Here is a 15,443-nt window from a genome sequence, read left to right on the forward strand (position 1 = left end):
ACATTTAAAATGTATAACCCATTCATGAAGTGAAGCCAAAAAAGCCTATTTACTACCTTCACCTCTAGCTACAAGCTGCCCAGTCAATCTTAATACCTCGCTGCTGGCACAGGAACTTTATAAAGCATTTCTGATTGTGGTGTGCTAAGGTACAAGTTCAGATGCTGTTTCATGCTACCTGAATGCAAAGTAGACTTAAAAGTCTTTTTCCCCTAAGACAATGGTGACTTTTATCACCTCTTGTAGCTGACTTGTTTGCCTTATTTTATGGGAGAAATATGGTTTCTCATTAGCTTTGAAAATATAGAGCAAGCAACTTTGTCTCAAGAACATATAATGGTTAGCATAAGACAAAAGCAGGCTGTTTTGATAAATTACTTTATTGTTTGGAGGTAACATGAAACGGTTTCCAACTAGAAGCCTCATCATTATTTCCACATGGTGTCTTGTAGGATATGAAAAATGCAGCAGTTAATTTTTTTAAAATCAGTTAAAGGATATTTGGTTCTCCACAGCTTTTAAGATAAGGAGCAAAACTTCACTCTGTCCCCATACAGACTGTCAGACAGCTGTAAATTAAACTTAGCTTAACAGCAACAAGGAGCTGCATCTTGACAGCCCATTCCTGATGGAAAAAAAAAAAAAAATATCCTACTTCCTGAGTGCAGACTCCCCCTGCAAAACACAGGCCCTTCCTGACACTGCCGTGAGTCAGCCAAGGGAGCCAGACCAGCAAAAACCATGTAGTGACTGCCCCTGGGAGTTACAGCCCCCTGTGAAAAGGTCAAGCCACATCCTGAGGTCTACTATGACTACTCTCTCAGTCTTGGAGAGACAGTTCTGTGCCTTAACTTCCCTGGCTCAAATGAGTTTTGCTTCTTGCCTACATCACAAAGGCATTATATACATTCTTAAACATCAGGTGGAAAGCACTGATTGTTTACTGAAGTGAAACTGCTCCATAGTAGAAAACAAGCAAACCAGTGCTTAATAGAACATTCACTATTGTGGAATGTCACACTGTCATGAGACAGTAAAAGCTTACACTGAACTGAGTCACCTAGAGTAGACTACTGAATACAAACTTTCCACTTCGAAACAGAAGAGTAACTTTCTCTGCCAAGTACTCACAAAGTTGCTCAAATGTAAAAGACCAAATTTTATTTTTTAAGATAGAAGTGAGAGCAATTTAAGGCCAAAGTACCAGCAAGGAAGACTAGTATGTGAAAGTAGGCAAATTATTTCTAATAAATTTGCATGGGCATTTGCAAGGTTATGCCTCTATCTATTAGCTAACCTGTAAAGCTGTTCCCAGGAAAAGATACTAGAGAAAATAGACATTTATACAAAATTATAAAATGCTTGTTACATGAATTATTGCTTTACAAGGGATGCAAACATCCTTTTTCTATGATAGTACCAATTAGGTCTCTCAAACTTTCTAAGGTTTGTTAAAATGGAACTTGAATTATGCAAAAATCCAATATAAACTTTCTACAAAAGAGAGTCCATCCCATTCCTGAGTATGCTAAAGCTATAAAACAGAAGGAGCACTGAGCAGGCAGCAGTTTTCACAGTAAGAGGTTTAAGGACATTTTCTTTCTACACACTGTTTTCCTCCTTCTTCATACTCTTGTTTAGAAATCCACATCTGTTGAAAAGTACCCTACAAAAAAAACCAAAACGAAACAAACACACACAAGAAAACACACAAAGTAATCAGAAAACAAATGAAAGTGAAACGTGACTAGTTTTTCCTAGGAGGAAAAGCATCAAGTGAGCTAAGAGAACTTGACCTGCATAACTACCTTTTCCTTTGAGTTTTATATTGCTAGTGATTAAACTAAAGGCAGGAAGTTTCAGTACCATGAGCTGATTTGTCTCCCTTTCCCATACTGCTAAATTTATCCCCACAATCATTTTCAGTACTCAGCAACTCAAAGAATTATTCTCAGGAATACAATACAGAAACAGGTTTGCCATTTTCATGGTGTACTAGATGTATGTCATCTCTAGATACTGCATGGCAAGCCTGCACCTCGCCATTGAAAATGGGAGAAAGTGGCAAGTTATTTTTTGATTGGAAATGCTCACGTTGTCTTGCTTTTTAAACAGATTCCCTTCCCCTTACCACAGGGTAGACAAGATCACACTGCTATGGTGGCACAAACCCCACAACATGCATGCGTGGAACTGCATGTTTGGGTGACAGCGCTGCTGAGCACAGCCACACAGGAACACTGGTTACTAACCAAAGAAGCCAAAATCGAGCCGCCAATCCAAGAACTGAACCGCCGCTCCACAGTTGTGTTGTTCGCTATCAACTTCAGGCGCATGCTCTGAATAGAAACGGAGGTAAAGGGAAAGAAGAGTCAGACAAATTAAGGAGGCTGGCACAGGGACCTCGTGCAGGTGAAAACAGGTCTATTTTCTTCAACTTGCTCATCTGCCCTGTATTTAGAATTCAGTGGAACAGAACATGTGTGACTTTTATCTTGTCTCCTAACAAGGAGCTTGGGCAAACATTTAAGGCCAGATATAGGAAAGGTAGAGAGCAGTAATACAGTATCTACTGTCACCTCCAACACTGGGCTACTTAAATATGCACTGGGACTAAAATGTTGCTGAACTTGATCCATCTTCTTCTTTTTGGATACATTCATTTCTTTTGCTTTCAAAATGCCTTGTAGCAATAAAACCTTTGAATTTCAATGGGTTTCTCCTTGGCTATTATAAGAAGCAGTGAGTAACTACCTCTCACTTTCTCATAACATTTATGATTTCAGAGTTGCTACACACAGAACATTTTTTCTCAAATACGAACATTCAAGAAATCTCATCAGCTGTACGTGCTCTCAAGAACACAGGTATAAGGTATTAATACTTTCTTTGACATCAAGTGATTATAAAAAAAAATACATGATAAATCACCAGGTTTTATCTATGAATAGGTTGAGTTGTCTGCAGAATCCAGGAAAAGCAATTCCCATGACAAAGTGACAAAACCTCAGGCAGAATGAATGTGCCTCAAGTTAGTCAGCAACACTTCAGAAGAGAGACCATCACAGGAAATAAGGACTGCAGCAATTACAGAACTTAGAATCACAATCTGAAAGCACGAATGGAGAAGTAAAATAATCAGAAAGCAGTTATAATATCTGCTGGAATTCATTTCATTTAAGAACTTTTCAAGACTTGTTTGTTTCCTTTAGAGAACAAGGAGAGTTCTTATGCCACAGAAATATCTTCAGTTGCTAGGTTCCTAACAAAGTCAAAGCTATGATACATGCTTGTGTGTTTATTTGGCAGAACAGCAAAATGGTAAGTAAATCAATGCAAGAACTTAAAGAGTTGTTTTACCGGTGGAGTTTTCTGAGACAGCTCTCTGTTCAATCTGTCTGTGAAACTCTGTATTAGAGTGTTTCCTCCTGCTACAATCACACTGCCATAGAGGCCCTAAGAAGAAAATAAGCAACTTATAGTATTAATTCTGATATAATCTGTTTCACAGAATAGAGAGGAATGGCAAACAAGCACATTTCACCAGCAGTAATAACACATCTTGACACCAACAATATTACCTCTCCTAATCCAACTAATTTGTATTACTTGAGAAATATTTCAAGACAGCTCAATATTAAACTATATAAAGATGGGAGAAGCTGTGTGATTAATGATTCTAAATGATTTCACAGAGCAATTTCTACTACAGAGACCCCTACACCTCTTACAGGTTACCTCCTGTAACCAAACTGTTGGTTTTCCAAAGCTGGATGTTACAACCACAAAGGAAAATCCCTGGAGCATTGCAAGAGTTCCCAATCTCAGTAACGCTGCAGTTCGTGATCACAAACCATGGCCTGGCCAACTAAGCCTGCCTCACACACTCCAGTTAAGAAGAGAAAAAAAACCACCCAAACATACAACCCCCATATATTCCATAGCAAACCTGCATATTTTCAAATTGACATCAAGTTTTCCCTTAAAACCTGTTTTCTTCCTTCTGCTCTCTACTAAAGTTCCATATGACTGGTTATGTTTAGAAAGTCTATGTGCCACATTGAAGAATTTGAAGATAAGTTACAGATACAAAATGCTCATCTGAAGCCAATCCAATGCACATTACACAGTGCCAGCCACAAAATCTGGACATTAGCTATTTAAATATAGGTAGAAACACTGAGTAAAAACATCTCAATTTAGCATTTTGGAAGACAAAACGGTAGTTGTAGGTATTCTTAAAATACAAATATGGAATACTTAAGAGATTTGTTCTAATGTGTTTAGTGTTATGCTAGGAAATCCACATTTCTTCATCAACAGTTCTCTACCCCCCACTCTATCAGCACAGAAATATCTATGCCTTAAAATACCCCATGTCTGACTAACACTTACCGGCCTGATGTCGATATCACACATTCCAACGCTTGTTGTGACAACGTGGCTCACACCCAGCATCGTGTTGCCAGATAAACCCTAGGATGAAAATAAGTCATCTACATATCATCTCTTCAAAAGAGCAAGGCATACAAAAGCCCCAGATGAGTTGAATTTACATGTATTACTAGAGAGAGAGAGAGAGAGAGAGAGAGAGAGAGAGAGAGAGAGAGCGCAAAGCCTGTTTTAGGGAAGAAAAAAACCCAACACCCTCTTATTTTCCCATTCAGCTCATCACCCATTTTGAACTACATTTCATCCTTCATTACACACAGAGAAATCAGGAAAACAATATACAAAAAGGAGCCATATAATTAGTAAACTCAAAGACTTCCAACTATTACATATCATAGTTGTTCTACCTTTACATTAGAAGGGTCAAACAATCCCTCAGGTATTTTTAGACGCTCAGCACCAAAGTCACAGTTGTAGCCGTTGGGAAACTCGTAATGAACTGTTGGCATCTGTGCTGCTACCCTAGGGCATCAGTCAGAAAGTAACACGTTGTAGTGCAATGTAAACAGGATGTTACCTAAGCAGCATTATAAACTAAGGTTTCAATGGGAATACTGGGATTGAGATGATTTAACACTTGATAATATTTATTATGCTCTTGATGCATGTTGGAATCATAGAATGGTAGGGGTTGGAAGGGACCTTTAGGGATCATCTAGTCCAACCCCCTGCAGAAGCAGGTTCACCTAGATCACGTTGCATAGGAACACGTCCAGACGGGTCTTGAAGACCTCCAAGGAAGGAGATTCCACAACCCCTCTGGGCAGCCTGTGCCACTGCTCCGTCACTCTCACAGTGAAATAGTTTTTTCTTATGTTTAAGTGGAACTTTTTGTGTTCCAGCTTCATCCCATTACCCCTTGTCCTGTTGCTAGCTTCTATAGAAAAAAGGGATGTCCCAACCTCCTGACACCCATCATTTAGATATTTATAAATGTTAATAAGATCTCCCCTTAATGTCCTCTTCTCCAGACTAAACAGCCCCAGTTCCCACAGTCTTTCCTCATATGAAAGATGTTCCAGTCCCCTGACCATCTTGGTGGCCCTGCACTGGACTCTCTCCAGAAGTTCTCTGTCCCTATCACCTGGATGTACACTGTATTTCTACTTTCAGAAATAAAGGTTTTAAATAAGAACTTCTGTAATAAAACCAGCTAACAGCAATGACCAGTCTAAGCACCCCGTGCACAACTGATAACTAATTCTACAAGAAGGAAAACAACGTACTGTTCATCATAGGTCGAATCTGACACTTGAAGGACAGAAGCTTGGAAGTCCTGAATGACACACTATGGAATTAAGAATAATATGGTTATAAGAATTTCAGTATTCAATTTTATAGAATTGATACTGACTTTTTAAAGGTTTTCTAGTTCTTCAAGACGAAAACGTTATATATTTGCAAACAGAACTTCTTCATGGGATATCCAAGGAAGTCTGAAAGTGGCAGAAATTACCTACTTACATTACACATGTAGTTGTGCCAAGACCTAGTGACTTGGGGTAACTTCTCTTTTCTCTTCCAATTTGCTGGTGACCCCTCACGAACTGCCTCCTGAGATTGTAGGAAATGTGATCATCAGTTAACCTATTTAAGCCTCTCTCCAAGCAAACATTTCATAAAAGTTACTTTCCCACCTTTGAAGCAATCATATATGGAGGAATTATCTCTATGTTCATTTCCTGAAACAATTCCCGGCACTGCATAGTAATAAAGTCTCCTGCAAGTGGTGATTTTACAATACCTAGAAAACAGAAAGAACAAAAAAACCTCACCAATCTGGAAAACATCAAAACCCCATATAAAATCTCCCAACAGACTATTTGGCACTGAACACCAATAGGGTTTTTCTCTATATTTAAGGGAATATACAGATTCCAAAACAGTAACAAAATTGTAAAGGCAGAAAGAAAGCTAATTCAACCTTGATACTACAATGTTGCTACCCAGAAAAATGTTTACCTTGCTGAAGTACATATCCATCATGCACTGGAATAGCTGTGGTGTGTGTTGCTCCACTATCCAAAATGAGACCTGTAGATCTTCCATTAGCAAAACTAACCAAAATAATTAAGGACAATATTGTCATTTCCACTTCAGAAAATGTTGTCATACAATTAGGGCATAACTTGAAACAAGGACCCTGCTGTGATAATCATTGACTCTGCAAAAAGTATTTGGTCTTTTCCAGTGTATATCATCTTTCTACGAAGTGCAAAACCTGACAGAGAGAACAGCATTTAATTTCCATCTGGGAACTAACTTGAGCATTGGACATAAAAAGATGAGACCTCACATCAATACTATCCAGAAGCTCCAAGTACATCCAACTCATTTAGACTCTGAAGCTCAAAAACCGTTATTAGTTGAAAATAAATACAGAAGTTCATCTTAAGGCTATGTTAACTTCCAGCTCTAATTATTTTATTTAGTAGTCTATAGAATATCATTTCAGGTCTGTAATACTCTTACCCACAGTACATAATGGGGAAAGTAAAGACCAAAGAAAGATACAAGATACAAGGCATTGTCTCTAAGGAAAACAGATTGAGAGAACTTGAAAATAGTGCTCTGAGGCTTTAAAGTTCAGAAATGGGATTTGTTTATTTCCTCCTTAGATGTTTATGGAAAAATTAATTTGAAAGAAGAAAAGTTGCACATGCTGTTATACTAGGAATTGCTTAGAATAAGTAATTTCTGGAGGAGTGAGTGCTGGAACATTCCAAAGGATACGCTGTTAGAACAGCAGTTTTACACAAGAAAAAGGCAGGGATGTTGTAGTGTTCAAACATCAGTTCAGTCAGTTTTTCACGCTTTGCTCTAGTGTTCCACTACAAGTAAAAAAATAAACCAAACCACAAATAAGCAACCAAAACAAACACATGTGTATCTTGTGGATCATTATAGCACACTAAAAGAATGTTAACATACTAAAGAAGTAATCAGAATTATTACAGTCATAGTCCCAAAACATATAAAAACTCTTATATAGAGATATTTTTAGTAATTCAATTCTTAATAACTTTTTGTCTTCCAATTCCATTACAACACATTGATGTTTATCTACCACATGGAATTAAAAGGGATACAGATTTCTTTGCTCTTCTACAGCTCCACCAGAATCAGTCTAAAACACATAATGTAGCCATTTTACAAGGGGAAAGATACATGAAATAACTTGCCCAGTTGAATGAAAAATAAATCCAGCTTTTCCTGTTTCCAAGGTATTTTCCTACAGTTCTCCTGTACTTTTGATTAAGCCCAGATATATCTCAAACATTCTATACATTAATGAAAACATGAAATATTTTCCAAGCCCATACATTGATTAGTTCTGTAAGGAGAATGTTGGTGGCAACCTCTATTCAGACACTCACTGAGCATTCAAACATGAAACTGGTTGCAAATTCATCCATCCTCCAAAAACTACAACTCAAGGAAATAATGAAAAAAAATTCTTTTCATAAGATCTTGTTAAAGAGAAGCATAACTTTTGTATAGCAGGCCCCACTTTTTGGATTCAGACTTTAAGATCTACCCTTCAAACGCTGAGCATTACTGAATGACAGAAACCTTCTCCAAAAGTTTTCACAGACATTTGTATTCATCCACTTCACTTATGGCGCATTTACAGAAATGCGGATAGAAAAACTGAAACTTGTCCATCATAAATACTATTCTGTCACATGATATTAGTTGTATGGCTTAATGAAGTGACAGATTTTCAATGGCATTTCATTCAGTGTAATTTAATACACAACAAAACATCCAAACACCTTTTTGCTTTTACTCTACTTTTTAAATTGACTATTTCAAACTGTTTTCTTTTTCAGATGTTTTCCTTAAACAGATTACTTTCCAGAACCTTACAAAGCATCTTGAAATTTTCATTTCTATAAGTAAGTTTTAACACTTGTAATCTAAAAGCCAATGTCAGATTCATGTTTGTAGAGTCAGCAAGAAGATACAGTTAAGACACATCAAAATGCAAAGCTGCTTTTACTCACTGGTGCTTCTGACATGAGGACAGGATGCAAACTTGCTTCAGATTTAATATGCATCTTGTAAGTGTGATCCAAAATTGCCTGGAAACTATCCCAGTCTTCAACTGTAACAACATTGAAGCAAGTAGTTTAGCTACTTCTAAGTTTTGTTTCATTTCACAATACTTTCCAACACATTTTTTTGTTCACAGAACTCTTTGGTCAAAAGCTCTCCTCAGCAGACATACACTTCCTTTAATAGCTTTGCAGAATTCTCTTCCTCTGTAATCATCAGGATCAGAACATTCTAAGTTATGCTGAAAGTCCACTAACATAAACCAGCAAACCATGCAATCTGTAAATCAGATATCTGTTCTTATGACTTCTGTTGTCATACACAGCATCTGTTTACACGGGAGCTACGACCCTTTGCAGTCTATCAGTGATTTTTAAAAACAGGTAGAAAAAGACAGAGCACCATACTCATTCCATTTTTTAGAGGTGAAATGGCTTCCATATTCTCCCTTGGAACTCTCAGGGCATTGGTGTCTATGTAGTAAGTTGGGCCCCCTTGTTTGCCTTTATCACCATCTATTTCCATCAGAGTGCTGCCATTGTCCCTTTCTAGCACCACACCAATGGCTGTTGGAAAATCAACCTGTAAAGCAAAAAGGTAAGCAGTACATGAGACTTATTAATGTTTTGAGTATACTTTTGCTCATAATTTCAGAGCTTTTCTTATACAAAACGCACATATTCTGAAACTAGCACCTACCAAACGAGACCTAAAGCACAAATTCACGTTACACATACTCACCTTTGGGCAGTCCTCGCCTGCATAGCCTGCTCTCACTGTATACGAGCCAATGTCAAAAACCAGAGCCCCAACTTCATCTGAAAAGATTGTTAACAAAGAGGTAGTGAAAGGTTATTACACTCTATTACAATCCTGACCTTTCCTCACTGTCTGTTTAACTTGCAAAAGAAGAAAAGCAAGTCTACGCGTCTTTTCCAAGGCAAGGAGAAACTTCTTTATTCTGAACTCGTTACCATAGCTATTGGAACGTAGCAGAGAGCTTTAATTGGGATATTACAATACCTTCTTGTTGCATAAGGACAATTTTAACAGAAGGAGAAGAATGTAGTTATACCTAATTCGATTACAACATAAAGGACTTCAAAAAGGATTAACTCGACAGCCACAAGAAGCCAGGTGAGCCTACACCTCTCTGGGTTGATCAGAATTAGAACAGTGGGCTTGAAAACACAAACTTTGTAAGTGAACGCTGACAAGCCATGAAGAGCCCTCACCCTTTTGAGCCCTATCCTCGCTGGAGGTGCTCTGCACATCCTAAAGAAAACCAACTTCTGAACCATAGCCCTCACGGAAAGAGGTGAAGAAGTGCTCTAGTAGGAAACTACATTCCACTTTCTAAAGCGCAGGGTCCTCTCGGGCCACCCTGCCCCCGAGCATCGCTACCTCTGCCCAAGGCCACAACTTGGCCGGTCTCCGGGGAAGCAGCTCAGCGAAATGACGCCGGGAGGAACACAAACAAGGCCTGCCGCCGTCTCCTCTTCCTCACGCATGCCGCCGCCCCGCGTACAACAAATGGAACGAGCAGGAAGGCTCCGGCCGCGCTCTGAAGTTGTGGGAGAGCCGGGCCGCGCCCCGCCCCCCCCCTTCCCGTGGCCTGAGGGAGCGGCGGGGAGGCGGGAAGTGCCCGCGGGAGGCTCGCACGCGCCGCCTCACGGGCCGGCGCCGAGCTCAACGGTCGCGGAGCGGGGGAGGGGAGGACGGGCAAGCGAGGCGGCGCCGGACTCACCTCCCCCATACACGCCGCCGCTCATGGCTGCCGCTGGGCCCGCGCCGCGCTGCCCTGCCCCGGCGTCTCCCAGCTCTTCTCGGCGATCTGGCAACAATAGCGCCTTCGCCTCTCTCTCCCCTGGCGACTCAGCCTAAACTGCAGGCCGCCGCGTTCCCGCCAATGGCAGCGCCGCTGCCGCTCGCCCGCCCACCGCACAGAGCCCTACCGAACCGCCGCTCGGGAACAAGGGCCAATCGCGGCCAGCGGGAGGTGGGGTCGTGCCACCGGCAGCCAATCGTGAGGCAGGGAGCGGAGGGCGGGCAGGCGAGCCATCAAGCGTAGGTGCAGCGCGCGGGAGCGTGAGGAGAGTGGCGGGACGGGGAGGTGTGGGGAGCGGGCTGGTGAGGCTCCGGAGCGGGGAGGGGGCTGAGGGGAAGGCTGCCGGGTTCGGAAGAATGATAAAAGGTGTCTTAAGAGTCTTGAGGGTTCGTAGGGTGGGCTTACTGCCGCATGAGAAGGAGTGAGGTGAGCAGAGAGCCTTGGGGGCAGAGGGGCGGCTGTGGAAGGAGTGTCAGGGGCCGTCGCTGCTCCTTTGAGCACTTCTACTGGGAATAAAACATGCTTAAAGTATCTCAGCTTTGTGTTCTTTCTCACTGAGGGGGCTGCGTTGTGCCCCAGGCCTCGATCCCTGAGGCAGCCGTGGCTCCATCGCTGGGCCGTTCTGATTTGCCACCACAGCTGCCAGTTTAGCAGTTAAACTTGTGAGGATTTCAGATAGCCTTGTTTGGCATCAGAGTTCTCAGCCAAGTGTGGTGTTCAGCCAGAACAACCAGCGAGGTGAAACTATAAAGCTGTAGGAATTAAACAAGAGACTCCGGGCATAATCAGCAGTTAGCATTGGAGAAGACTAAAATTCTAACTGGAGAATAGGTTAAAAGTGACAGCATTGCTGATGTGCACCGTTTTTAATTCCTACATGAGAGGGTTTTTGAAGAGCTGGTTGGTGGTGGGCTTTGTGTGTGGCCTATGATAATCACAAGTGTTCTTTTTCAGTTTGTGTGAGCTGTTTTGCTTGTTTCTGTAATACTGGAGTGAGGATATCCAAGCGATTAAATTTACTCAGCACAACAGAATGACATTTATTACCTTTATATTTACCTATTAAGTGTTACATAGTGTAATGAATGATATTAATAGCAACGTTACTACAACTGCAAATAATAAAAAAGTATTTATCATATTTTCACCTTAAGACAAAAATTAGTCTCACTTCTTTCATCTTATTTTGATAGGAAGTTCAGAACTTCCTAGAAACTTTGGGTTTTTTTTCTAAGTTGTGACTTAAGTTTTGAATATATATTTTATTATTTACACTGAATTTAAGACATAAAATTTATGTTTTGTATACACAGTAGTTTTTTGGGGGGAAATTGGTAAAGCTTTTGTGAGCAGAATAGCAAACTTTATGCTGGTGAAGGAGTGAGGCAGCCCAGATGTGTGTTTAATGTTGCAGTTATCATTGGGCTAGTGATCAGCAGTCCTACTTTGTCACCCTGAATCAAAACAAGAGAAAGAGTAAAATCCAACAGTAAAGGACAACCAGTTGGATGGGGTTTTTTAAGTACAATTATGAGAATATGAGGAGGTGAATGAAGTTACTCTCAATGTCAAGGAATTTAATTTGACACAAAGTTTGATTCTCTGTTTCTTTAATGAGCAAACATCATAATTTTATTGTGTAATTAAGAAATTTGAAGTTTTAACGTGTTATAATACAACTATAGGATATAGATGCTACCTGTAAAAAAGGAAATAAAAATACTGCTGTTTCACCAACAATACCTCAAAGTCAGTGCACCTCGATTTTGTACTATGAAATCTCATAAAGTTAATGTATTATGATTTCCAGCATGTGGCACTAATACTCAAGGTAGAGGTGTTTGAGGAGGAGGAATTAATTGCAGGTAGGAAAAGCAGTTCAGAAAATTTGTAATTATAATGCAAGAGGATCTTCATTTAGCTCCTGCTTGTACTTTATTTTCTAGTAAAGGTTTGTTGTGTTCATCTGATAATTGACACTCTAAGCCAGATCCCGCTCTCTGTAAAAGAGCAGCTTATCTGCAAGCCAGAAACAAACACAGCATTCTACTGCTTTCTTTTTCTTCAGTACTTCTTCAACACAGAAGAATTCCTGGTGATGCCATCAGAAAATGTATGCCAGGGTAAAGAGGCTTGTGGCTGCTTGAGGCTTGGAGAGAGTGCGTGCCTGCATTTGACTCATCTTTACTGCTCCGGTGGCTGATTGAGACGCAGAGTAAGAACTGCAAGGTAATATGTACTGGAAATCATGCTGATATCTAGAAGCCTCGGGATTTGACAAGCATAAGAAAATAAAGCTAAATCTGTGTGATGCTTCAGAAGCCTGGGGGATATGGGGAAGGAAATTCAGACTGACAGATACCTAGGTCCTACTTTTGTCTGCCTTGCACTTATAGGCATGTAGAAAATCATCAGTGTGATTTGATAACATTTTACAGTTACTTTGCTTTACATTTGTGTGGTGCATAACCCTACAAAATCCAATGCTTTTTTTTTTCAGCGGAGTCTAACCTTGCTTAAAGACACACAAATGTAGGATTATTTCAGTGATTCCTGCACATCATCCTATATTTGCATAAGAGCAAATGAGATTTAGAGTTTTGCCACCGCTGTCCATAACGTACCCAAATACTTTGGGGTTTTTTTAAAGTATTTTTACTTAGTTTCCTCAGAAGCAAGAATTATAACATTAAATAGAAACAATGAATGTATTTTATCTAGGGTTCCACAGTCGTAGTATCTTGGCAGGAGTCGCAGGTGTAGGGATAATGCAAACTATGTACTTTTCCTGGGAATATCACATATAGGTTTTCTATATGTAACATTGTATATAACAACTCGAGAGCCAGGCACTAAAATAAATTGCCAACAATAACATTTAAAAATAATTTTAAAAGCAAGGCATGAATCAAGACGTGAAACGATGATGCTTGCTAGTAAGCAAAAGTTAATTTCATCGTTGGTAGTCTGGAGAATCCGAATCTTCCTGATTATTGCTTTGAGGTTTTTAAAACTTCATTAAGATGTAGTTGTTTCAAGCATGTGCAGTCACCTTTTTGGTAATGTAAAACAATGTAGAGAATGACATATGTGTCAAGCCAAAACTGAGTAGAACAGTGTTTTGTTTCTCAACAAGCTGCATGTCCCCATTGGGTGGCTGATGGGCTGTTCCTTTTGAACAGTGCTGTGCAACTGCCACTCAATCTCCTGGACTGCAAAGGCAGCTTTTAGATGAGGCAGCAAATGGGCTGTGACAATGAGTAATTATTCATAGTGTCTGTGTTCCTTCTGGTTTCTTGAATGCAAAATGCATGTGAAAGGTTTTCTTTTTCTTATTATCTCTTAAATGTTTATGTGAACTAAAAAACTGTCTGTAGGTGAAGCAGCAAAATAATCAGTAATACTCATTCACTTATGAACTTTGTATGACCTCTCAACTTTCCACTTGCTGTGCTAAAGTACTTGGGTACTTTGCCAATTTTAATACTTCTCTTCCTTACAGGATGCTGTGAGTATAAATATGCTATCATCCTCCTTCTGCAGAGGAAGAGCTAAAACGCAAACTAAATGCTAAGCCTCACTAAGAGGCCTTTAGGTTCTTACCTCAGACTGTAATCTAAGCATTAAATTATGGTTCGTGTAAAATGAACTAAAGACAGACACTTTAAACTTGGATTTCTGACAACGTAACCACTGTACAGGATGTTTGGGCTTAGCAGTTGAAAAGCTGAGGAGAGGAGATATGTCTGAAATCTGTCTGTGACTTCAGAAAGGCAGTCATGGGGATATATGTTCCAGAATCTTCTTTTGGGACTGTTGTCTTTAGTTTCTTCCTTTTGTAAAAAAACCATGACTCACGTTTATTTTAAGACGTGATTGAGGGAAGAAGTGACTATACTTGCTGTTAGTAGACGGTTACCTTTCCATCACAAATTGGTAGTCTGACTAGTTTTCAGAGGGATAGGGGAAAGAAAAAATGAGAATGCATGCTGAGATTCCAACTATCTGTCTGGAATAGTAGCAGCTAAGATACACTGGAGAATGGAGTTAAAACGCATATAATATTAGTGTTGCTTTATTGTTCTGAACCATAAGTGGTTCCTGTGAAACCAAGCTGGGGGATTCTGGACCACATTCCTTGTTCACCTCAGGTGTAGTATGAATTCACAGAGCCAGATTAGGTGTGAAGGTGGACCAGCAACAGTTGCCTGGAACTGAGTGACTAAGCCAGCCCTGGCCAGAACTGAAGTGTGCCAGTATTGCCTTTCTCAAATGAATCTCTTGTGTACATGTGTCTCATTTGGCTCATATCTGGCAGAACTTACTGTTTCAGGCTTAGTGCTTGGTCTCTAGTCACTCTGGATTCTTTCAGGGCTTATTTGTTTGGCAGCTGAGCCAAACCTGACCTGACTCAGTACCTCTCTCATCTGTAGAAACAAAGCAACTTACATTTAGGAAGCTTAGCCTGATAAACAGAGGATCTTTGTGTCAACTGTGCCTTACCACTATTTGAGGCATTTTGATCCACTGCTCTTCCCACTGCTAAAATGGAGATTTGGCTGTAATAGCTGAGCAAGTAGCATGGACTATAGATCTCTTGTTTCTTGATCTCCAGCCTCTTAAAGTTCAAATTCCTATGCCCAGCTTTCCAAGAGGGTGCTGTGTTGCCTCACTGTCAGTTTCAAACTGTGATACCATGCATCTAAGAACTGTGGCTTGTGCAGCCAGAGGTAAGGACTCCAAAAGGAGACCCTGCTGATTAAGCTGCTCTTCTGCGAGAGGAGACCCCCTGAATTCCTGTTTCTCCATATGCTTGCTTTGTTGGGTGACACAAGACAGTCTTGGGAGCAGAGGTGTATGGATGCGTGCCAATCAATGATCTCACGGCAGTCATGAAACTTTTTCATCTTATCTTTTTGGAACCTGGTTAGGCTTGAAATCTTGGCCTGTTTTACTGTAGAAAAATGTTTTCAATTGATATCTGGAAGCGATTGTTGTGTGTTGTTTGGTGTAACTGTGTCTATTCTGTGCAAATTTTATTCTATGCCCAGGAGAAGGCAGAGACAAAGCAAAGGGCAGAGACACTGACAATCAACATCAATGT

At 40.2% G+C, this 15,443-nt stretch overlaps 1 protein-coding gene across 4 annotated transcripts; it reads right to left on the minus strand.

The window, feature by feature from the left end:
* Positions 1-364: 364 nt before the first annotated feature.
* On the minus strand, positions 365-10,437 carry ACTL6A (actin like 6A). Of its 4 annotated transcripts, none has more exons than XM_062005452.1 (14): positions 10,259-10,436; positions 9,253-9,329; positions 8,919-9,093; positions 8,460-8,560; positions 7,186-7,283; positions 6,415-6,509; positions 6,090-6,196; positions 5,917-6,006; positions 5,679-5,740; positions 4,800-4,914; positions 4,396-4,476; positions 3,361-3,456; positions 2,253-2,339; positions 365-1,666 (listed from the first exon to the last, which is right to left on the minus strand). In XM_062005452.1, exons 1-14 carry the CDS (start codon positions 10,281-10,283, stop codon positions 1,586-1,588), a joined length of 1,290 nt encoding a protein of 429 aa, XP_061861436.1. In that variant the 5' UTR covers positions 10,284-10,436; the 3' UTR covers positions 365-1,585. The 4 variants fall into 4 exon arrangements, 3 of the variants coding, with proteins under 3 accessions (XP_061861436.1, XP_061861434.1, XP_061861437.1); XR_009819504.1 differs by lacking the exon at positions 365-1,666 and adding an exon at positions 2,932-3,109 and having other exon boundaries at positions 2,254-2,339; positions 10,259-10,437; XM_062005450.1 differs by lacking the exon at positions 365-1,666 and having other exon boundaries at positions 1,695-2,339; positions 10,259-10,437.
* Between the last annotated feature and the right edge of the window lie 5,006 nt (positions 10,438-15,443).

The sequence above is a fragment of the Colius striatus genome, chromosome 12, assembly GCF_028858725.1.
Source record: "Colius striatus isolate bColStr4 chromosome 12, bColStr4.1.hap1, whole genome shotgun sequence".
Taxonomy (NCBI): domain Eukaryota; kingdom Metazoa; phylum Chordata; class Aves; order Coliiformes; family Coliidae; genus Colius; species Colius striatus.

Excerpts from the sequence above, each read along its gene's own strand:
- ACTL6A (XM_062005450.1), bottom strand. The coding sequence starts at position 10,283 with ATGAGCGGCGGCGTGTATGGGGGAG. Across the intron at positions 8,561-8,918 it reads ACCTCTAAAAAATGGAATGA|TTGAAGACTGGGATAGTTTC; the intron begins GTATGGTGCTCT and ends ATGTTGTTACAG. Across the intron at positions 6,007-6,089 it reads CATATATGATTGCTTCAAAG|GAGGCAGTTCGTGAGGGGTC; the intron begins GTGGGAAAGTAA and ends CTACAATCTCAG.